Below are 25,144 nucleotides of genomic sequence, written 5' to 3'. Positions count from 1 at the left end.
GTTAATATACGTAAAAACATTTGCATTGTATTAAAAAAATAAAGTGATCCTATTATAGAGCGGTGGTTATCAACTCGCCAATGTAACGTTATATATGATATGATGAGGTGACGCTACTTAATTTATTTGTTTATTGTAGTGATTGTAGTATGTAGGTAGTGAGTATTCCGGTCATAAAAAAAAAAAAAAAAAGGGGATAGGGAAATGAAAAAAAAAATTGCCGAATTACGACAAAAAGTGAACTGTTAATTAAATAAATAAATTAAAAAAGGCACGGACGAATATGTCTAAAAATGTAATTAAATATAAAAAAAAAAAAAAGAGTGCACAAATAATTTTACTATTAATTACACATTAGTACGTTTATTTTATAGCGTGCTACATGGCTTATTAGTAACGCGTACTTTTGATGCGGAGTCGTAATGTAGACTGACTTTACACCACGTTATCTGGAGAGGTACTAATAGCCCTTCTATTAGTACCTCTCCAGATAACATAGATCTCGAGTGTTGATAGAAATATTATAAGTGTACGCACACTACCATAACTTTTCTGCTGTTAGCAGAAATTGTTAGGCTGTATAGGTTCGATCCTTTGTCTATGCCATCGTATAATAACAAAATGACTCACTGTCAGTCTAACTCTCAATGTCAATCTGTGTCAACAATCAACAAGTCAGTCATTCACAATTTCACATTCTAGTGATAAAAAAATAAATTATTATTATTTATACATTTTCTATTCTTTTTCTGTGTTGATTTGTGATGTTGCTAACAGGAGAGTACCTGTTTTTTGATTCAGCTTAATTAAATCAATAGCCTGCAAGGCAGGCTCCCTAAGATGTCTAACGAAACGGCAGAAATGACTAAAGGTACGTGTTTTACGCCACAACTTGCAAAATCTGGCTTTGACGGTGCTCTTGAGGAAGGAAGACGTTACTTTTATGTCTGTTTCAAGCCGAGGCCGTGGGAGAGAGGACTACGTCTTCTCCGGACCAAATGCGGCGGGAGTTGGAGGAGGAGTTTAACGTACAGCGTGCCAAAATGAAAGAGCTATTTTTGCAGAAAGAAGGTTCGTTCGGACGGTGGAGCCCTCGGGAGCATGTTGTTGGCTTTGTGTAGTGTAATTAGGGTTGCCAACTAGTAGGAAAAATATGTCACAACTCACAATTGACATCTAACATTTCGTTCAGTAAGTAATTATAAATCGTTAAGTACCCATACTGTGTATTTTGTTTTATGCATCACAGTAAAGGTTGAAAATAAAGTAGTTTTGCATACTTTATTTGTATGTAACAGTATAAAGTATAATTACCAAAAATAAAGTAGGATATGTTATTATAAAGTATGGTTGGCAACCCTAAGTGTAATGTAGTCGCATCTACCAGGAGTTCCTCATTAACTTCCTATTCCACTTTTTACAATAACTCATGACCAGCTACTATTCTTGTTCATTTGGTACATGTAACATCTAAAACAAAATGTCCATTGTTATTTATTTTATTGCAGTTTAAATTTTTTAATCTATAGCAACACACCTCCATTCTGTCTGTCGACTGTTTAATTACAATATCCCAAGTTCTCAACAAAGTAGATCCTAAACTTAAACTCTAAAGGGGGGCATGTACACACACCTCTTTAAATTCACATTGGGGTCATGTCGGGGTCACCAATTTAAAGAGGTGTATGTACACCCTTTAGGGTTTAGATCTAGGACCTACTTTGTTGAGAACTTGGGAGATTGTAATTAAACAGTCGACAGACAGAATGGAAGTGTGTTGCTACAAATCATTTGTTCTAGTGGTCATCCTATTACATATCATAGTATTTATAATCAGTTCTATAGTAATGTTTATCAATACAAACAAACACTTCCATTTACTGTCTGTACATCATGACTATCATTATGGTTTTCATCAAATCAATATCTAAAAAAGTTAAATAAAAGTACAGTTCCTAATTATAGGTAATTTCAAATTATATTAATAATATTATAATATGAAATTCAAAGTACTGTATTTATTAAACCAAATAGTTTTTGCTACATACCTCTCCAAAAAACCTCATAATTTGATTTGCACATTGTGTGCCATTTGATCCAACTTGAAAGATAGGATAGCTTATATTTCAATTTATAGGCGCAATACTATTTTATTGAAGAACTTTAGACACAGCAACACGTGGCTGGGTCTGCTAGTACATATATATTTTTTAATGGAAGATTGTGGAATGGTGCACCTGCCTTCGCTAATGGTTTACGCTGGCGGGAAACCAGTGGGGGATGATAGGATGAACATGAGGTTAAGTCCAGTCTATTGTGACTAATTCACCAGGAATTTATCAGGTTTCCAGGGGGAATTGCATGGAGGTCAACCTAACATGGTACATTGCTAGCTAGTGTGATCAGTCCACATTACTAACAATCCCTTTTCCCCCCATGAGGTTGTATTGTGGTGCAATGTATGTCTGTCTCGTGATTGTGTATGTACTACACGGTTATTTTAAGGTATATAACCTTAAAATAACCGTGTAGTGTCCAACGGCTAAATAGATTGTCTAAGCTTTTTTCTACATTGAGAATTCCTCATGGAACCTCCAGGGGAGGTAGACGGTATTGCCAGACTTACCAGCTAAAATACCCAGGGTGTCCCCTGCTTTTGGTGCCGGGATCACAAGGTCATGTTAGCATTCTACCACAAGCGTTGTGGTCTACCATAGACTGACTAAATAAACTCTGTCATTTTTTTTAATGTTCATTTATTGCTCATGTGAAGAATGAATGACTGTGATTTATACCATAGGATATATACAATTAGGAATAATCATGGATCTTACCAGGATATATTTATTTTTATTGAGCTCCTGATTTTTTTGAAAACATAATATACATAGTAAAATCCCAGAACAATACATATGAAGACCCGGTTAATAATTTAAATAAAATACATATGAAGATACGTTAGCATTGTGTGAGGAATTGAACCCGTGACCTTTGGAATTAGGCGGAGTGCTAAACCACTAGACCATCGAGGCCGTCAAAGATTTATAATCAATTCATCATTAATTCTGTAGTTATGTTAAGTTTATAACTGTACTGTGATTGCAGAGGACATGCGAAAGATGTCTCAAGACAAGCAGCAGCTGGAGTCGGAGGTGGTGGGCTTGCGGGACGAGCTGCAACAGCTGGAGACCCTCGCACACAACCAGAAGTCGGAGATACAAAACTTGCAGCTGCTTGTCAGTGGTCAGTATTTACATTGTTGCTAAAATCCACTTTTTTATGTAGTTGCAATGACATTATGTTTCAGGCGTCCATACGCTACGGTAGTCGTTTACCATCAGATGGGCCGTATGCTTTTTGCCACCTACGTGGTAAAAAAAAAACAAGATAGACATCACGTTATCATGTAATAAACGTGATACTTATGCGTTAGCATTTTAGAGAACTAAGACGTCTTTATTACTATTATAAACATGTAAAGTTTTTTTTTCGGATTACTCTAAAGTTGTCGACCGCAAATGGCCTTTACAGCTTCGCCGGACGATAGGGGACGAGTGCAGATGGCACTCCAAACGCGGAAGGACTTATGGAACGGCTGAAGGCCAACTCCCGCCTGACGGATACGACTTTAGTCTGAGGGCACTATAGGGGTTTGAACCGCGGTTCAAGCCGTCGTAGTATCGATCCCCGTTTGATTTGGACCGGGGATCAACTAGGGCACCGGTGGTAATGTTTATGAGTTTGTGTAGTTGTAGAGTGTAATATCTCTCCGATTCAGAAACGATTCAAAACATCTGTTAAATCATCCTTATTGAACAAAGCCTGCTCACTAAACGGTAATATCTCTCCGATTCAGAAACGATTGAAAACATGTGTTAAATCATAATTATTGAGCAAAGCCTATACTCACTAAACGATTACTTGAACGACGAGCGTGCATGGCAATAGTTGTTGCACGGAATTTTCATTCAATACCTATAACTATGACACCTGCACAAGAACCTACACAATGTAAATAAACTGGCTTTAAGAAAAAAGAAATTAAATTGAGTTGCTTGCCAGTTCTTCTTAATTGAATCTGTATGAACTGGACGTTAGGGAAAAATGTATAATATAAAAAAAAAATACATTCATAAGCGGCTAAAATGTCCTACATGAATAAATGATTTTTTAATTCGAATTTCTTATAGTGTTTGATAGCACATTTATCAAGCAAGGTACAGGCTATATAACATCACGCTACGTCCAATAGGAGCGGAGCTGACCTGAGAATAGGGTGTTATTTATTTTTATACCCCTAAATGATAAGAGTGACACACCCAAAATATTGTTTTTGATAATTTCATAGTCTTTTTACGATGTCGTTTTAAAAAATACTCTAAATCTTTACTCTTCTACCACCGATTTTTATTTTTTAATAGCGTTACTAATACTATATCTTCAATGTTCAAAGTTTGCCCAACTTATATTAATAATTTCGTCAACGTTTTAAATAAAAAACATAAAAAAATATTGATTTGCAAAATATAAAATTCTAATGACACTGACAAACAAACCGCAGTCGCCATCTTTCTTCGGTCGTTGTCGTTTCGCGAAAATATTGTTTTTGACACTTTTTTATGATAAAAGAGTATGCGTTTTTTCTTTGAAATTGGCCGATTGCGAGACAAATTTGGCAATTTTTTTTATTAATTTGTTTCACTTTTTACAACTTTTTTAAATAAAAATTATTTGTATAAAAACTTTTGCACTTTTTATTTACTATATTTATTAAACACAATGAACGAAGCTTTACAAATCTATGCCTTGCTTACTTTTAATATTCCATGAGAACCGATGACTACAGAAATATCTACCCACATTTCACCCGAGCGAACGGGTTTTCATCTAGTTTAGTTTATTTTATAATTTCCACCCTATTTCCAGGTATATATAGTTTAATTTTACGTTGCCTGGCTTGGTACCCTTTACATAATCTTGTATATTAGGATATTAATCATTTCGATAACGGCGAAACGATAAAAATTAATTAACACACCAAATCAAACACTAGTTGACCCGCGCAACTTCGGCTGCGTCACTCCGACACATTTTCCCCGTGTTTCAACATTTTTCATTGCTGCTCCTCTCCTATTTGTTGTAGCGTGATATTATGTAGTCTATAGCCTTCCTCGGTAAATGGGTTATAGAATATTTAGTTCCTAAGATTGAGCGTTCAACTTAAAAACACAAACTCTTCAGGTTTATATATATAATAATATATACCAACAGAAACGGCCACGCGTTGCTGTGGCTAAGGTTCTTGAATAAAATAATGTTGCGACTATAAATTGACATATAAGCTATCCTCTCTTTCAAGTTAGATAAAATTGCGCACAATGTGTAAATCAAATTTGCAATTGGTTCAGCAGTTTAGACGTCCATCGCGGACAAACAACGTGACACGTAATTTTTATATATTAAGATTAGCTTTTATTCGAGACGGAAATGAACTGCGTCGAAATTAAATCTTTTATTTTATTAAAATGATTAATTTTTTTAAAGTAAAATAGCCTAAGTACCTACTTATAACATAAGCTATCTGCGAGTGAAAGAAATAGAAATAATCTTTATTGAAATAAACTCATTACAAGCACTTTTAGTCTAGTTTAACTAACACATTTTAGTTTGAATAGTCATATTTTGATTATACCATTCATTCGGAATGCAGATTCATTACAAGAAGAATGAGCAAGAAACTTGTTTGTTGCTCTTTTTAATAGATGTTTTTTATATAAATAGGTACAGTATAACAAGTAAGAGGCATGCGATAATCAACATAGAAATCGCTCAAAAGTCCCGTCAAAATCCCTTCAGAGATTAACAAGAACAGACAGGCAGATATTTTTTTTAATATTAAATTTATTATCCATATGTATTTAGTAACAAGCTTTGATTTGAAATTACAAACATACACTTTAATTTTTTTTATTAATATAGATATGTTCACTGCGAAATAACGCGTTTCCAGCGCCGTTAATTTATGATTGCTGTTCGTTTTCCTCGATCCATATTAGTTAATATTTACATTGTTAATTGTGAAGTATTTACCACTCTGATACTCCCATGTTTTGTTCCTTATGGAGAAGGCAAGGTAATAATACTCTATACATATAAATAAAATCGGAGTGTCTGTTTGTAATATTGATATAACCGTTTTTTACTACACGCATATGAATATAAATACGGTACATACACCAAAATAACATTTTTTAAAATCTTTGTCTGTCTGTCTGTTTGTTTCGGCTAATCTCTGAAATGGCTGGACCAATTTTAACGGGACTTTTTTGGCATGTAGCTGATGTAATAAAGAGTAACTTAGGCTACCATTATTTTAGAAAAAATATTTTGTTCAAAAGTGCTTAAATTAAGTTTATTTGAATAAATGATTTTCTATTCTATTATGTTGTAGAAAAATAAAGTAATATTGCAAAATTTCACGCTGACGAAGTCGCGCGTACAGCTAGTTACATATATTATTTTTAAAATATGTCTTTAGTATTTAACTCCTAGATTTATTTCAATTAAAGTGCCCACGAATGGTCAACCGGTCCCAACGTGTAACTTTACTTTCGTTGCGGAGTGACCCACCGGTGGGCATGCAGTCTTTAACGTGTTTATGGGCAAAAAAAATTATCTATGTATTTGTATCAGTTATCTAGTACCCGAAACACAAGCTTTAGCTAGCTTAATTTGGAACTAGATGGCGCTGTGTGAATTGTCCTGAGATTATTATTATTATTATGATCCACAACAAAGATATTTGATGTCATTCCAGAAACCCTGGAGGCGTCGTCATCGGGCTCCGAGGAGTTGCGGCGGCTGCGCGCCAGAAACCTGGAGTTGGAGCAGCAGATCCACCAGCTCAACCAGCTCAACCAGCAACGGCAGCAGCAGGTACGCGGCTTAACCCTGAACATCAAAATAATGAAGTTTATATCTACTGGTCATTGCTCCCCCGGTCGATCCCCCGTCTAATTCAAACGGGGATCGAAATTACGACGGCTTGAGCCGAGGTTCGAACCCTAACGGTGCCCTCAGACTAAAGTCGTATCCGTCAGGCAGGAATTGGCCTTCAGCCGCTCCATAAGTCCTTCCTTGGTTTGGAGTGCCATCTGCACTCGCCCCCTATAGTCCGGTGAAGCTGTACCGGCCACCTGCGGGCAACAGCATTCGATTCCGCGCACGATACAAACATTTGTATTCATGAGTATGAATTATTTGTATCGGTCTGGGTATTTTCTATATATATTATGTATGTATTTACAAAAAATATATACCTACTATTTATATCAGTTGTCTAGTGCTCATAACATAAGTTCCGCTTACCTTGGGACTAGATGGCGCTGTGTTAATTGTCGAGAATTATTTATTATTTATATTTTTTAAATGATAAATCTATACATATAAATAAAATTGGAGTGTCTGTTGGTAATATTGAAATACACGTTTTTTTACTACATGCATATGAATAATATACGGTACCAAAATAACATTTTTACAATTTTTGTCTGTCTGTCTGTCTGTTTGATCCGGCTATTCTCTGAAATGGCTGTACCGCTTTTGTCGGGACTTTTTTGCAAACTTTTTAAGTGATGTAATAAGGTGTAACTTAGGCTTTAAATTAAAATATATATATATATATTAGAATAATAAAGTTAAATTCCATGCGGATGGAAGTCTAAGGGAACAGTTAGTAATAAATTTAGGATTAAATTAATATAGGATTTTATGAAAAGGGAGGTTAAACGACAACACCAATACATTAAATATGAACCACTTAAGTTGGTTGTATGCCTTATCAGCGGAAACGGTATCAGCAATACGTACTCGTTTACAGCCGTGCGGTAGACACAAGTTTTTACTGGAACACCTTATCTAGAACCCCAGGGTATCTTACTTGTAAGGTCTTACGCAGACTAGCGACTTTTTGATATCGAAGTAGTATATTTTTCAAATAAATTAATATGATTTTTTATGGATGATAATGTAATGGAAAGAAAGAGAAAGAAAAATATTTTATTCAGTGCAATGTAAAAAATACAATGTAAACAACAAACGAAAAAAATAAACAGCAAATAAAATGTCCATATAATTAAACTTAATTTGATGATTTGATTATAATTAAACTTAACTTAACTTAATGATCTGAAATACCATCCTGATCATCTGGATGAATGGCGGTCTTCCACAGTGCGGTTTTCTAGAAACTTTTTGCCACGCACAAGCCTTCCAGCAATGGTATTTCTGAACTGATACGATATTGAAACCTTCAAGAAAAGAGCTTATTCCTTTTTAAAAGGCCGACAACGTACTTGAAATTCCCCTGGTGTTGCGGGTGCTCATGGGCGGCGGTAATTACTTACCATCAGGTGAGCCGCATACTCGTTTGTCCCCTGTGTTATAAAAAAAAACTTAATTTACCGTGTAGATAATTAAAAATAATCATTTTTTACATCCAAAAATGCACTGAAATGGCTCCAATCAGCTTTAATGTATGTCCTAGGTGAACATACAGCTGGTTTTCAGTGGCACCAAAACGAGGAATATATATATATATATATATATATGAAAGGGGGGGAGAGAGATGCACTATTTAAAATATTAATATTAATAATGATAATAATTAAAACAAAATTACAACTAATAAATACAAACCAATTACATATACTAGAAATAACAAAATAGAATAAAATAACATTAATAAATATAAACATTAAACATATATATGCAACTACTTTGCCGTAAGATTTATAGGTTAAATAGTACATAGATAATTCTTGTATAGTTTTTTAAAGGTGCATAATGATTATGGTGAATAATGATAATAGTGCATATGTCTGTCATAAAGATCACTGCAGTTGGCCCATGGTAATTAATTAACAAGGATCGTTTCCAGGGGAGGCCGAGTAGAGGTCGACCGAACTTAGTACAAGCAATCCTCATTTATTGGGGGAAGGGGATTGTTAGTAATGTAGATTGATAACCCCATTGCTAGCAATGTACCTTGTCAGGTCGACCTCCACGCGGTTCCCCCTGGAAACCATCGTGTTAAATTCCTGGTGAATTTGTCACGATGGGCTAACTGACCTGATCTCATGCTCATCTTATCATCCTGCACTGGTAAACCGTTAGCGCAGACGGGTGCACCATTCCATTATCATCCACAAAAAAAAAATACTCGTTTATTTATGTAAAACATTTTAACCGCCTATTAACGTAATTTTTTGTATTAGTGTAGTGGTCGGGAAAAACCCAACCGTCCTTCCAGAAGACGGATACAGATTCAGTTGTTTAGAGATTCAGTTGTTTAATCAGAAATATTTCTTTTAACATAACATTTAAAGCTTCACATGACGTTTCCACAACAGATTTTAAAAATTTACGTACATAAATTAAAATTCAAAATCATTTATTCATGTAGGACATTTTAGCCGCTTATGAACGTCAAATGTTTACATTATAATTTTAATTTTTTCCTTGCCGTCCAGTTCGGTATATAGGATCTATATTTGAGAAGAACTGAAAAGAAACTCAATTGATTTTTTAAAACCAGTTTATTTACATTGTGTACTTGTGTAGGTTGTAACCTATGTGTGCGTGGACAACTATAGCCATCCACGTTTGTCATTATTATTGCCATCTTGTGAACAATCCGATAACCATACTGTCCCCTACAGTGGCTCTATCGAATTAACTGCATTGTAATGTAGAGTAATTAAGAGAGGCGCCTATTTTAAACACCCAGGACGCTGTCCAATAACTATTCAGAGCTTCCTAGGACACTACAAAAACTAGGACATGTCCTGGGAAAACAGGACGGTTTGCAACTCTATATTAGAATGATAGCATACAGTAATCATTACATAGTATAAAACAAAGCCGCTGTCGCTGTTTGTCCCTATGTATGCTTAAATCTTTAAAACTACGCAACGGATTTTGAAGCGGTTTTTTTAATAGATAGAGTGATTCAAGAGGAAGGTTTATATGTATAATACATGTACACCCCGGCGAAGCCGGGGCGAGTAGCTAGTATAAAATAATTACAAAGAGAACGCTGTATGTAAATGTGCTTTACAAAAAGCACCCTTATCGTTTAACACTTAAAGCTATTTTTTACAAAAAAACTGTGATCCATAAAAACATGATATCTTGTACATAAGTCGCAGGACTGTGCTGTCCCCTATAGTCACTTTATGGAGTGGTATGGTGCTTAGGGTTGCCAACTTTTTTTGACAAAAAAAAAACGTATACCAAAGCAGTTTTTGGATAGGCAAGAAATACCTAAAGTATTAGGAAAAAAAAAGTATTCATCAAATTTCATGTTTTTATTGCTTTAAAAACGTATTTTTGTGTGCTTTTAACACTAGAGCTGTGACAAATGTCACAACTCACAATTGACATCTAACATTTCGTTCAGTAATTATAAATCGTTAAGTACCCATAATAAGTATTTTGTTTTACGCATCACAGTGAAGGTTGAAAATAAAGTATTTTTGCATACTTTATTTGTATGTAAGAGTATAATTACCAAAAATAAAGTAGGATACGTTGTTATAAAGTATGGTTGGCAACCCTAATGGTGCTGTATGCCATTCGAGTGAGAACTACACGTGTAATATGCAATAGTACCCTAGTTCTTTCACTGCATGCAAGTTTTGTTATAATGTTACTTCTATAGCTTCAGTTTTGTTATAGTGTTACTTCTTTCGCTTCAGTTTAGCTACCTGCCAATAAAAGTTCCGTCAAAATCGGGCCAGTCATTTCAGAGGTTAGCCGGAACAAACAGACAGACAGACAACTATTTAAAAAAATGTTATTTTGGTGTATGTACCGTATTTATATTCATATGCGTGTAGTAAAAAAACGGTAATTATACAAACAGACACTCCAATTTTATTTATATGTATAGATGTATAGATTAATTTTTGGTCGAATTTGGACCAGTGATAGATCACTAGTAACAATAATAGTGTTATGTACGTAAATTTTCGTGATATAACCGCTCGCGGTGTGTGGCAGGAGATGTCGCTGGCCCCGGCGACGTTCGTGCGCTCGCTGGCACGCAAGTTAGGAGCGGACGCGGAAGCAGACCAGCCCGCTAAGAAGGTAAACTTTTTTATTTATATTGTGCTGTAATGTACTTGTAATATTTCTGTCAACACTTGACACGTCTCCACTAACATAGATTTAATTAAAATAAACTTAATTTATATTGTGCTATAATGTACTTGTAATATTTCTGTCAACACTTGACACGTCTCCACTAACATAGATTTAATTAAAATAAACTTAATTTATATTGTGCCTACACTTGTAATATTTCTGTCAACACTTGACACGTCTCCACTGACATAGATTTAATTCAAATAAACTTAATTTATATTGTGCCTATACTTGTAATATTTCTGTCAACACTTGACACGTCTCCACTCACATAGATTTAATTCAAATAAACTTAATTTATATTGTGCCTACACTTGTAATATTTCTGTCAACACTTGACACGTCTCCACTGACATAGATTTAATTCAAATAAACTTAATTTATATTGTGCCTACACTTGTAATATTTCTGTCAACACTTGACACGTCTCCACTGACATAGATTTAATTCAAATAAACTTAATTTATATTGTGCCTACACTTGTAATATTTCTGTCAACACTTGACACGTCTCCACTGACATAGATTTAATTCAAATAAACTTAATTTATATTGTGCCTACACTTGTAATATTTCTGTCAACACTTGACACGTCTCCACTGACATAGATTTAATTCAAATAAACTTAATTTATATTGTGCCTACACTTGTAATATTTCTGTCAACACTTGACACGTCTCCACTGACATAGATTTAATTCAAATAAACTTAATTTATATTGTGCCTACACTTGTAATATTTCTGTCAACACTTGACACGTCTCCACTGACATAGATTTAATTCAAATAAACTTAATTTATATTGTGCCTACACTTGTAATATTTCTGTCAGCACTTGAGACCTTCCACCAGTTTACGTCTCCACTAACATAGATTTAATTAAAATAAACTTAATTTAATTTTTTTTTAAATAGTCACTTTTGAATAGTCATAATTTTTTTTCATCTATCGCTCGCTCGGAAAGCTGTCTCATCACAAGAAGAACGAGCAAGAAACTTGTGTGTTGCTCTTTTAAATAATTAACAAGTCGAAACGTGTGTCAATTTAATAAATCACCCTTAAGATGATACTTGTAGTTTTTGTAAAGAATGATGTCATAATATCATTCTTTTTTATTATTGTTTAACATTTAAATTTAATATTTTATTGTAGCATTTAAATATATTGTATGCCATCTAGGCTAAACATGTCGGACAAATTCCTTGTATGTATATCATCTACTTATGTAATCACGCATGTTTTACAAGTAAAGAATCTTGAATCTTCAAAATAGACCCAAAATTACAGCCTATTCTGTCAGAAAACACCACACTATAAATTCGATAGTCCGACATTGCTCTGCAAAATGTTTGTCGGATAACCGGGTGCTCTGTATAAATATACTAATTACTAGCTGTCCCGGCAAACGTTGTTTTGCCTTAAAATAAAAAAAAAATTAGGGTTGGACTACCCCTAACATTTAGGAGGATGAAAAATAGATGTTGGCCGATTCTCAGACCTACTCAATACGCTCACAAAATTTCATGAGAATCGGTCAAGCGGTTTCCGAGGAGTAGGGGAACGAAAACTGTGACACGAGAATTTTATATATAAGATATTCATTTTGTATTGCCAGTTCACAGAAGATAGTGAGCTGATGCAGTCAATAATTCAGCCGCTGAATGACGAGATCGTGGCGCTGAAAGCCAAGCTGCGAGACACCGACTGCCAGCTGCAGGAAGCGCTGGTGAGATGTCCATACATGTTTATAGAGTTGCGTATAGGAAAGGAAGTATATCAACATATCCTTTTTCTTATTTATACATGACTAGCTACCCACCCCGGCTTTGCTCGGTTGTACATATATATCTAAATATATATAACTCAAAGGTGACTGACGTAGCGATCTATCAACACACAGCCCAAACCACTGGACGGATCGGGCTGAAATTTGGCATGCAGGTAGATGTTATGACGTAGGCATCCGCTAAGAAAGGATTTTGATTATATCTACCCCCAAGGGCTTATAATAGGGGATGAAAGTTTGTATGAAACTTTGTCAATTTTAAACATATATGCATAAAGCTACTATGACGTAGGCATCCCTTAAGAAAGGATTTTGATAAATTCCACGCCTAATAAATTAATTAACGCGAGCGAAGCCGCGGGCAAAAGTTAGTTATACATATAAACCTTCCTCTTAAATCACTCTATCTATTAAAGAAAACCGCTTCAAAATCCGTTGCGTAGTTTTAAAGATTTTAAGCATACATAGGGACGGACAGACAGCGACAGCGACTTTGTTTTATACTATGTAATGGTATGAATGGAAAAATTAAATTCCCCATAATAATCTCTACACAACTATATTAGAGTTGAACGGCCTCGGTGGTGTAGTAGTTTAGCACACTGATTTAATTCCGATGGTCGTGGGTTCGATTCCTCGCACGGCACAAACATTTATATTCATGAGTATGATTGTTTGTATTTGTCTGGGTGTTTTCTATGTATATTATGTATGTATTTGAAAAAAAATCTATGTATAATCTATTTATATCAGTTGTCAAGTACCTATAACACGAGCTCTGCTTACGGTGGGACTAGATGGCGCTGTTAATTATCCAGAGTTATTTATTAGATATTTATATATTTTTTGGCCTTTCGATACTTTTGTTTACTTTATTGAAACAGTCTGTTATTTATTTTTCAGCAAAAAGTGAAATCCACAGCGTGCAGTAGCCCAGCGACTCTTGGTTCTGGCGGAGAGAAACCTTCTACCGAAGTTGGTTAGTGGTTTTCTAATAACACCTTACTAAAGGTATACTAAAAATATAAATATGATATTAGATTTATAGGTTTTCTTTTCCTTTCTCTTTCTTCTCTATATCAATTGTAAATATTAAGGGTCAGCAACGCTCATGTGACACCCCTGGTGTTTCAGGCGTCCATAGGCTACGGTAACCGTTTACCATCAGACGGGCCGTATGCTTGTTTGCCACCTACGTGGTATAAAAAAAAATACTTCATCAATATCTAAATATATATATAACTCAAAGGTGACTGACATAGTGATCTATCAACGCACAGCTCAAACCACTGGACGGATCGGGCTGAAATTTGGCATGCAGGTAGATGTTATGACGTAGGCATCCGCTAAGAAAGGATTTTGATAAATTCCACCCCTAAGGGGATAAAATAGGTGATGAAAGTTTGTATAAAAGTACTGTAAAGCCGCAAAAACTATACCTAATAGTAATACTTCTTAACGCGAGCGAAGCCGCGGGCAAAAGCTAGTATATAATGTAAATAGCCACACCCCTATGATGGTACTCATTTTTCCACATAATATATCCACATTGTTTTTTATTTAATTACATTTTTAAATAGTAAATAAATAATATGATGTTATGATCGGTGGTATGTGGTACAGACTCGAGTCGTCAGTGCGACATGTGCGCCAACTACGAGAAGCAACTGGTGTCCGAGCAAGCGGCTGCCGAAGCAGCTAACGACCGAGCCACGACCCTCGACCGCGCCCTCAAACTGGTAACACAATTATTATATTTATTTATTGCCGGACAAATGGTATTACTATATGGCTAATCAGATCATGAAGAAAGAAAGTGTTTAACATGAATTTCGTGTTGGCGTCAGGCAGTGAAAAAGTGGACTGTTATATATTCTCCAATGCGTTTATTACTATTACAATACTTTAGCCCGACGTTAATAGTACGGAACGCTATGAAAATAAACTAAAGATGCGCGTGCGGTTGATACGGCGTTAAAAATCAGTGTGCGGCCGTGAGCGGCCAGCGGCGCTATATTATCCGACGCCCCGCGCCCCCGGGCCTCCCCGGGCCTCCCCGGGCCTCCCCGGGGGCATCATCGCGCTCGCTGTTCATGCCTTGATCAGATGGATGGATGGAAAGGGAGAGGACGATAAAAGAAATGGATGCATAAAGAACGAGAAATACCGCGCGCGCCGCATCAAACGTCCTTCAAACGTCAACTTTAGCGTCTTTGTAATAATTAACTAGCATTGTAGTTCTTGATATTTATAAGGGCAGAGGAAGACCGAAAAAGAAATGGATGGACTGTGTGAAAGATGATATGGTAAGAAAGGAAGTAAATAACGCGATGACTGCGAACAGGGATGAATGGAAGCGAAAAACATATTACGCCGACCACAAATAAATGGGATAAGGAAGCAGATGATGATGATGATGTAGTTCTTGATATTTAAAAATCGTAAACGTGTCATTGGAAAAAATAAAAGAAAGTGAAATGACTTGAGACATACGCGTTAAAAGGCGCGAAATAGTGATTTTTTAAAATATAATCACTCCATTGAATCATCGCACGTGATGGAACGTGCCGTCTAAAGGTAGCTATTTGCATGGTCATTCCTTATCGCGTCAAAGCAGATTTATTCGTGACAGAGCGTACGTCTAAATGCAGCTAATGCAGATGCACATTCTTTTCTGCGTGAAAACTGATTCCCGTGTGAAATAGTGTATTAGCTATTTACTGTCTTATTTTGCGTGCGTGAAAGCAGATTTGCTCGTGACAGCGTACATGCAAAGGCAGTTTTTTACATGCTCATTCATTCCCACGTGAATGTAGATTTACTCGTGACAGATCGTACGTGTAAAGGCAGCTTTTTGTATGGTCATTCTTTCCCACGTGAATGTAGATTTACTCGTGACAGATCGTAGGTGTAAAGACAGCTATTTCTATGGTCATTCTTTCCCACATGAATATAGATTTACTCGTGACAGATCGTAGGTGTAAAGACAGCTATTTCTATGGTCATTCTTTCCCACATGAATATAGATTTACTCGTGACAGATCGTACGTGTAAAGGTAGCTATTTGTATGGACATTCCTTCTCACGTGAATGTAGATTTACTCGTGACAGATCGTACGTGTAAGGGCAGCTTTTTGTATGGTCATTCTTTCCCACGTGAATGTAGATTTACTCGTGACAGATCGTACGTGTAAGGGCAGCTTTTTGTATGGTCATTCTTTCCCACGTGAATGTAGATTTACTCGTGACATATCGTACGTGTAAAGGCAGCTATTTGTATGGTCATTCTTTTCCGCGTGAAAACAGATTTGCGTACGTATAAAAGTACTCATTTTTTATTGCGTGAAAGCAGATTTGCTCGTAACAGAGCGTACGTGAAAAGGCAGCTATTTACATGCTCATTATGAAAGAGCGCATGAGTAAAGTCAGGTACCGTGTGCAGGCCACTGAGGAGCTGGAGGGCGTGCGCGCGCTGCAGGACGAGAGCGCGCGTGTAGAGGCTGGTGACGTGTGTGTGTGTATGTGTGTGTGCAGGCCACTGAGGAGCTGGAGGGCGTGCGCGCGCTGCAGGACGAGAGCGCGCGTGTCGAGGCTGGTGACGTGTGTGTGTGTCTGTGTGTGTGTGCAGGCCACTGAGGAGCTGGAGGGCGTGCGCGCGCTGCAGGACGAGAGCGCGCGTGTAGAGGCTGGTGACGTGTGTGTGTGTATGTGTGTGTGTGCAGGCCACTGAGGAGCGCGCGCGCGCGCTGCGGACGAGAGCGCGCGTGTAGAGGCTGGTGACGTGTGTGTGTGTGTGTGTGTGTGCAGGCCACTGAGGAGCTGGAGGGCGTGCGCGCGCTGCAGGACGAGAGCGCGCGTGTAGAGGCTGGTGACGTGTGTGTGTGTATGTGTGTGTGTGTGTGTGTGCAGGCCACTGAGGAGCTGGAGGGCGTGCGCGCGCTGCAGGACGAGAGCGCGCGTGTAGAGGCGGGTGACGTGTGTGTGTGTCTGTGTGTGTGCAGGCCACTGAGGAGCTGGAGGGCGTGCGCGCGCTGCAGGACGAGAGCGCGCGTGTAGAGGCTGGTGACGTGTGTGTGTGTGTGTGTGTGTGTGCAGGCCACTGAGGAGCTGGAGGGCGTGCGCGCGCTGCAGGACGAGAGCGCGCGTGTAGAGGCTGGTGACGTGTGTGTGTGTATGTGTGTGTGTGTGTGTGTGCAGGCCACTGAGGAGCTGGAGGGCGTGCGCGCGCTGCAGGACGAGAGCGCGCGTGTAGAGGCTGGTGACGTGTGTGTGTGTATGTGTGTGTGTGCAGGCCACTGAGGAGCTGGAGGGCGTGCGCGCGCTGCAGGACGAGAGCGCGCGTGTAGAGGCTGGTGACGTGTGTGTGTGTATGTGTGTGTGTGCAGGCCACTGAGGAGCTGGAGGGCGTGCGCGCGCTGCAGGACGAGAGCGCGCGTGTAGAGGCTGGTGACGTGTGTGTGTGTGTGTGTGTGTGTGTGTGTGCAGGCCACTGAGGAGCTGGAGGGCGTGCGCGCGCTGCAGGACGAGAGCGCGCGTGTAGAGGCTGGTGACGTGTGTGTGTGTATGTGTGTGTGTGTGTGTGTGCAGGCCACTGAGGAGCTGGAGGGCGTGCGCGCGCTGCAGGACGAGAGCGCGCGTGTAGAGGCTGGTGACGTGTGTGTGTGTATGTGTGTGTGTGCAGGCCACTGAGGAGCTGGAGGGCGTGCGCGCGCTGCAGGTAGAGAGCGCGCGTGTAGCGGCTGGTGACGTGTGTGTGTGTTTGTGTGTGTGCAGGCCACTGAGGAGCTGGAGGGCGTGCGCGCGCTGCAGGACGAGAGCGTGCGTGTAGAGGCTGGTGACGTGTGTGTGTGTGTGTGCGCCGCGAGCCGCGCAGATCTCCGGCGCTATCGCTGGCTGTGTGTGTGTGTCTTAGTGTGACGTGTGTGTGTGTGTGTGTGTGTGCAGGCCACTGAGGAGCTGGAGGGCGTGCGCGCGCTGCAGGACGAGAGCGCGCGTGGAGGCTGGTGACGTGTGTGTGTGTGTGTGTGTGTGCAGGCCACTGAGGAGCTGGAGGGCGTGCGCGCGCTGCAGGACGAGAGCGCGCGTGTAGAGGCTGGTGACGTGTGTGTGGTATGTGTGTGTGCAGGCCACAGAGGAGCTGGAGGGCGAGCGCGCGCTGCAGGACGAGAGCGCGCGTGTAGAGGCTGGTGACGTGTGTGTGTGTATGTGTGTGTGTGCAGGCCACTGAGGAGCTGGAGGGCGTGCGCGCGCTGCAGGACGAGAGCGCGCGTGTAGAGGCTGGTGACGTGTGTGTGTGTATGTGTGTGTGCAGGCCACTGAGGAGCTGGAGGGCGTGCGCGCGCTGCAGGACGAGAGCGCGCGTGTAGAGGCTGGTGACGTGTGTGTGTGTATGTGTGTGTGTGTGTGTCCACTGAGGAGCTGGAGGGTGCGCGCGCTGCAGTGAGAGCGCGCGTGTAGAGGCTGGTGACGTGTGTGTGTGTATGTGTGTGTGTGTGTGTGTGCAGGCCACTGAGGAGCTGGAGGGCGTGCGCGCGCTGCAGGACGAGAGCGTGCGTGTAGAGGCTGGTGACGTGTGTGTGTGTATGTGTGTGTGTGTGTGTGCAGGCCACTGAGGAGCTGGAGGGCGTGCGCGCGCTGCAGGACGAGAGCGCGCGTGTAGAGGCTGGTGACGTGTGTTTGTGTGTGTGTGTGTGCAGGCCACTGAGGAGCTGGAGGGCGTGCGCGCGCTGCAGGACGAGAGCGCGCGTGTAGAGGCTGGTGACGTGTGTGTGTGTTTGTGTGTGTCCTGGCCACTGAGGAGCTGGAGGGCGCGCGCGCGCTGCAGGACGAGAGCGAGCGTGTAGAGGCTGGTGACGTGTGTGTGTGTATGTGTGTGTGTGCAGGCCACTGAGGATTGGAGGTTGCGCGCGCTGCAGGACGAGAGCGCGCGTGTAGAGGCTGGTGACGTGTGTGTGTGTATGTGTGTGTGTGTGTGTGTGTGTGCAGGCCACTGAGGAGCTGGAGGGCGTGCGCGCGCTGCAGGACGAGAGCGCGCGTGTAGAGGCTGGTGACGTGTGTGTGTGTATGTGTGTGTGCAGGCCACTGAGGAGCTGGAGGGCGTGCGCGCGCTGGATGACGAGAGCGCGCGTGTAGAGGCTGGTGACGTGTGTGTGTGTATGTGTGTGTGTGCAGGCCACTGAGGAGTATTTTTTTGCAGGACGAGAGCGCGCGTGTAGAGGCTGGTGACGTGTGTGTGTGTATGTGTGTGTGTGCAGGCCACTGAGGAGCTGGAGGGCGTGCGCGCGCTGGAGGACGAGAGCGCGCGTGTTGAGGCTGGTGACGTGTGTGTGTGTATGTGTGTGTGTGCAGGCCACTGAGGAGCTGGAGGTCGCGCGCTGCAGGACGAGAGCGCGCGTGTAGAGGCTGGTGACGTGTGTGTGTGTATGTGTGTGTGCAGGCCACTGAGGAGCTGGAGGGCGTGCGCGCGCTGCAGGACGAGAGCGCGCGTGCGTGGGCGGCGGGGCGCGCGGCGGCGGCGGGGTCGCTGTCGGCGCTGCGTGCTGCGCTGGGGGCCGCCCGGGCGGCGCTCGCCGAGCGCGAGGCCGCCGCCGCCGCCGCGCAGCAGCGGGTGTTGCTCCGCGTCACGGACCTCACCGTGCACCGCGAGACGCTGCAGAGGAAGCTCGACACGTGAGTACGATTCGACGCCTCGACACCTGTGGTGTGGCTGTGCCTGTGATGTACCGCCATGTAGTGAAATAGAAATAATCTTTATTCATATAAACTCGATACATTTTTATAATAGTCACATCTTTTATTCTGCCACTCATTCAGAACGCAGATTCATTACAAGAATGAGCAAGAAACTTGTTTATTGCTCTTTTGAGTAGATTTTTTTATATAAATAATTACTTAATAACAAGTAAAAGGCATGCGATAATCAACATAGATACCGCTACGCAGTCATTGTGATAGCACAGGACAAGTGACCTTAGATAGCATAAAACACTTAAAAAAGTTTAATCATTCTAGCTTCAAAAATGAAAAACTTCCATACAATGTACACTTGTACATAGATACCTGATATGCATAATGTATGGTATAATTAACAATATACCATACATTGTTAGTTGTGGAATAATGATTCTACATTACCAACTCCTCAACTCAATTCCCCCTTTTCATTCTATCTATTAAATATATATAGGAGTAAAAGAAAAAATATATTATATGTTACCAGTTTGGAGAAGGACAACGCGACGTTAATCGGGCAGTACATGAAGAAGGCGGCCGAGATGCAGAACGAAATCATAAACCTTCCAGACAATGTCGAGGTTAGTCCAACTCGTTTATGTATTGAACATATTTAAAGAACTTCCAGACCTTTGTGTGTACATACTTTCAAATAAATAAATATGCAATAAAAGTATTTTTTTAATGAATTACTAGCTGTCCCGGCAAACGTCGTTTTGCAATATAAATTAATAACGCTATAAAAAATAGGGGTTGATGATAGGAGGGTGAAAATTTAGGATTGTATGTATTTTTGTAAATTGTATCATAAAAAAATAGAAACTAAAAATTTTGTCTAAAAAATAAAATTTAGGGGTGGACTACCCCTAACATTTAGGGGGATGAAAAATAGATGTTTGCTGATTCTCATACCTACTCAATACGCTCACAAAATTTCATTAGAATCGGTCAAGCCGTTTCGGAGAAGTATGGGAACGAAAACTGTGACACGAGAATTTTATATATAAGATAATAGAAAGATGCACCCGTCTGCGCTAACGAGCGCGCGCACGAATGCAGTTATGCCCTTGTTGACAAATTCTCTAAGAATTTATCATGATTGTTCCCATGAGGAACCCCGTGGAGGTTAAACTGACATGGTACATTTCTAGCAATGGGGTCAATAGTCCACATTACTCTTCCCCTCGCAATAAAAGTATTAATAGCACACCAAAAAAAACACCCTGTTAGATAAGTATCGTTAGAGTACAAACTAAAGCTGTAGTGGTGTGGTATCCAGGAGCTGCAGGAGCACGTGCTGCAGGTGCGCGAGCAGCTCATCCTGTGCCAGATCGGACGAGAGGAGGCCAACGACGCGGAGAGAGAGCTGCGAGCACAGCTGCAGCACCACGCCGCCATCTACCACCGACAGGACGAACAGCTCGCCGCCCAGCGCGGACAGCTCGCGCAGGCCAGGTCAGAGACCACCAGCTGCAGCACCACGCCGCCATCTACCACCGACAGGACGAACAGCTCGCCGCCCAGCGCGGACAGCTCGCGCAGGCCAGGTCAGAGACCACCAGCTGCAGCACCACGCCGCCATCTACCACCGACAGGACGAACAGCTCGCCGCCCAGCGCGGACAGCTCGCGCAGGCCAGGTCAGAGACCACCAGCTGCAGCACCACGCCGCCATCTACCACCGACAGGACGAACAGCTCGCCGCCCAGCGCGGACAGCTCGCGCAGGCCAGGTCAGAGACCACCAGCTGCAGCACCACGCCGCCATCTACCACCGACAGGACGAACAGCTCGCGCAGGCCGGGTCAGAGACCACCAGCTGCAGCACCACGCCGCCATCTACCACCGACAGGACGAACAGCTCGCGCAGGCCGGGTCAGAGACCACCAGCTGCAGCACCACGCCGCCATCTACCACCGACAGGACTATTTTTTATCATCCATATATAGGTTTATAGGAATTTGAACCAGGAGGAAATAACTGATTTTTTTCAACGTAATTTACGAGGGTGCTACTACTCAACCGACCCTCTGAATCGCGGTTGACTTTCACAAGGAACCATAACACAACGTTCTTAACCATCTTAGAAGTTTTCGATCGAAATAATTGACAAGAAAGCCTCTTGCTGCTAGCGGACTAACACGCTACCTCAAGGCTACCTCAATTTTTCTGTGTAATAATTTATAAATTAATTCAGCTGTTCTTTAACTGTGCTCTTTGCGAATTAACGATTAACATATGTATAAGATATTTTGTATAATATATATATTATCGTCATCAGGGAACAGCTGGACTGTCTGCAGACGGAGCGCGAGCAGATGAAGGAACTTGGCGACAAGCTCCGACACTCCAACGACATGATCGAGGGACTACTAGAAGATAAGGTCGGATAATGTACTTTTAATTCATACCTCATTAAGCCCCATCGATCGATCCCCGTCCAATACAAACGGGGATCGAAATTACGACGGCCTGAGGTTCATACTTGGGGACAAATAAAAATTATTATTATTGAATGTTGTGTGTCTGTGAACAGAAGCGTCTGCAGGCGGAGGTGCAGGAGACGCGCGGGCGCGTGTCCGTGCTGCAGCAGGAGCTCGACAACAGCGAGAAGGTGCAGCAGGACTTCGTGCGGCTCTCGCAGTCACTACAGGTGATCACCACGCCCACCACGCCCACCACGCTCACCACGCTCACTCAACAAACCACAACCATTTAAATTGATAAACAAGAAATAGAAATAGAAATTATCTTTATTCAAATAAACTCATTACAAGCACTTTTGAATAGTCATATTTTGATTCTACCACTCATTCGGAATGCAGATTCATCACAAGAAGAATGAGCAAGAAACTTGTGTGTTGCTTTTTTTAATAGATATTTTTTTTATATAAATAATAACAGTATAACAAGTAAGAGGCATGCGATAATCAACATAGAAGTCGCTACGCACTCATTATTAATGTAATCAGATAATAATGTAATGTAAACAACAATGTAATGTAATGTAACAAATATACAATCAGTGATTATTGAATTAATACTGGACTATAACTCTTTATAATGCATAAATGATGTGAGTTTTATGAATATAAGAGAGATGAAGCGCGGGGAGACAATGAGACAGAAGTAATGATGCGTAGGTTGTATGTGTAAAAAAAACATTGTGCATCGTTTTAACAGGACGTATTATCAACGCCCAATATGGACGTAACATATCTAAAAAATGAAGTTTATATTCCGATACATTATTCATCAGCTATATTTCCCATAATGGAACCATGGAAATAATTAAATCCATAAAAAGTCTTATAATAACTTATGATTCGAGTTGCTAAATAGCTAGAAGGTAGTGACGTAACAACACTCACACTGTTGTAAGTTCTATTAACGATATCGCAGAATATTTTATTTAATATTATAAAAATAATGGTGAATATTTTTCTAAAAATAAGGGACCGAGAATTAACCCTTGCAGTACACCTTACAAGAGAAAGTAGTACCGCAAGGGTTAATTTCTTGGTCCACTTTTTTAGATATTACTTATAATTTGACTTGTCGACTTGTGTCAAAAGCTTTTGAAGTGTTTTCTTTTGTTTGAGATATGCTTGTTGCGCGGGCAAACAAATACAATTTACACTTGATGTTACAACAGGTCCAATTGCAACGTATTCGCGAAGCGGATACGGAAGTCCGGTGGCAGCATGACGAGGACGTCAATGAGTGTCCATCCTGTCATACACCACTTCAAACTAGCAAAAAGAAGGTTAGTTCACTCGATGTTCTTATGGATGTTTGGAGCGCAGTAGATATGAACCTGCCTCATATCAATTTGTTGTCTTTATGATGTCATTAGCTACCGTTACATGACACGTTCTTTCATTTATTAGGAATGCGCGTGCGAGTTCACGCGTAAAAGCTAGCACGCAATCGTTACTGATAGCCATCACTGCGCTCGACCACATTTTGGGTAGCCCAAAGACTCGACTATTCCTACTTAATTCACTCAACTACGTCATAGCTACTTAAAGTTATCATCTAGTTATAGTCAATAATTCTATAATTATATCTTCGCTTCAGTCGGCTGTCCGCATTTTGCAATGACTTGCTATAGCACGTTCTATTGAAGGACGTGCGGTCTTTTTTGTTCTCTTTGTCTGTATTTCCATGCGCATTTTTTTTTGCGTGAAGAATGATTCGTGCGTTAAATAGCGTACGTGTAAAGGCAGCTAAAGACTTGTAGGGAGAGTAATGATGGACGTGTGTGTGTGTGTGTGTGTGTGTAGGTGCACTGCCGGCACTGCGGGCGCATCTTCTGCGCGTCGTGCGCCTCACACAGCGTCGCCAGCGGACCGCGCCGCGCGCCCGCACGAGTGTGCGCCGTGTGCCGCACGCTGCTGCAGCCCCACGCCGCGCCCTACTTCAGCACCGAGCCGCCGCGCCGCCCCGACTAGCTCCGCCCCCCGACTGACTCCGCCCCGTGTGCCGCACGCTGCTGCAGCCCCACGCCGCGCCCTACTTCAGCACCGAGCCGCCGCGCCGCCCCGACTAGCTCCGCCCCCCGACTGACTCCGCCCCGTGTGCCGCACGCTGCTGCAGCCCCACGCCGCGCCCTACTTCAGCACCGAGCCGCCGCGCCGCCCCGACTAGCTCCGCCCCCCGACCCTGCTGCAGCCCCACGCCGCGCCCTACTTCAGCACCGAGCCGCCGCGCCGCCCCGACTAGCTCCGCCCCCCGACTGACTCCGCCCCGTGTGCCGCACGCTGCTGCAGCCCCACGCCGCGCCCTACTTCAGTACCGAGCCGCCGCGCCGCCCCGACTAGCTCCGCCCCCCGACTGACTCCGCCCCGTGTGCCGCACGCTGCTGCAGCCCCACGCCGCGCCCTACTTCAGCACCGAGCCGCCGCGCCGCCCCGACTAGCTCCGCCCCCCGACTGACTCCGCCCCGTGTGCCGCACGCTGCTGCAGCCCCACGCCGCGCCCTACTTCAGCACCGAGCCGCCGCGCCGCCCCGACTAGCTCCGCCCCCCGACTGACTCCGCCCCGTGTGCCGCCCGCTGCTGCAGCCCCACGCCGCGCCCTACTTCAGTACCGAGCCGCCGCGCCGCCCCGACTAGCTCCGCCCCCCGACTGACTCCGCCCCGTGTGCCGCTCGCTGCTGCAGCCCCACGCCGCGCCCTACTTCAGCACCGAGCCGCCGCGCCGCCCCGACTAGCTCCGCCCCCCGACTGACTCCGCCCCGTGTGCCGCACGCTGCTGCAGCCCCACGCCGCGCCCTACTTCAGCACCGAGCCGCCGCGCCGCCCCGACTAGCTCCGCCCCCCGACTGACTCCGCCCCGTGTGCCGCACGCTGCTGCAGCCCCACGCCGCGCCCTACTTCAGCACCGAGCCGCCGCGCCGCCCCGACTAGCTCCGCCCCCCGAC

General features: G+C 42.4%; 1 protein-coding gene across 1 annotated transcript; it reads left to right on the top strand.

Annotated features, from left to right (window-relative positions):
• The first annotated feature begins 704 nt into the window (after positions 1–704).
• Positions 705–24,376, top strand: LOC131843056 (rab GTPase-binding effector protein 1). The gene is made up of 15 exons (XM_059191651.1): positions 705–871; positions 958–1,071; positions 3,106–3,243; positions 6,818–6,936; positions 11,062–11,148; positions 12,819–12,929; positions 13,893–13,968; positions 14,613–14,728; positions 19,426–19,658; positions 20,209–20,302; positions 21,001–21,176; positions 22,001–22,103; positions 22,256–22,372; positions 23,375–23,485; positions 24,006–24,376. The coding sequence occupies exons 1-15, from the start codon at positions 841–843 to the stop codon at positions 24,171–24,173; spliced, it is 1,794 nt and encodes a 597-aa protein (XP_059047634.1). The 5' UTR covers positions 705–840; the 3' UTR covers positions 24,174–24,376.
• The last annotated feature ends 768 nt before the right edge of the window (positions 24,377–25,144 follow it).

The sequence above is a fragment of the Achroia grisella genome, unplaced genomic scaffold (genome assembly GCF_030625045.1).
Source record: "Achroia grisella isolate CSIRO2021 unplaced genomic scaffold, CSIRO_AGI_Agris_v1 utg2727, whole genome shotgun sequence".
NCBI classification, from domain to species: domain Eukaryota; kingdom Metazoa; phylum Arthropoda; class Insecta; order Lepidoptera; family Pyralidae; genus Achroia; species Achroia grisella.
The sequence above is the reverse complement of the archived record's forward strand: the minus strand, read 5'-3'. Positions and strand labels throughout refer to the sequence as shown.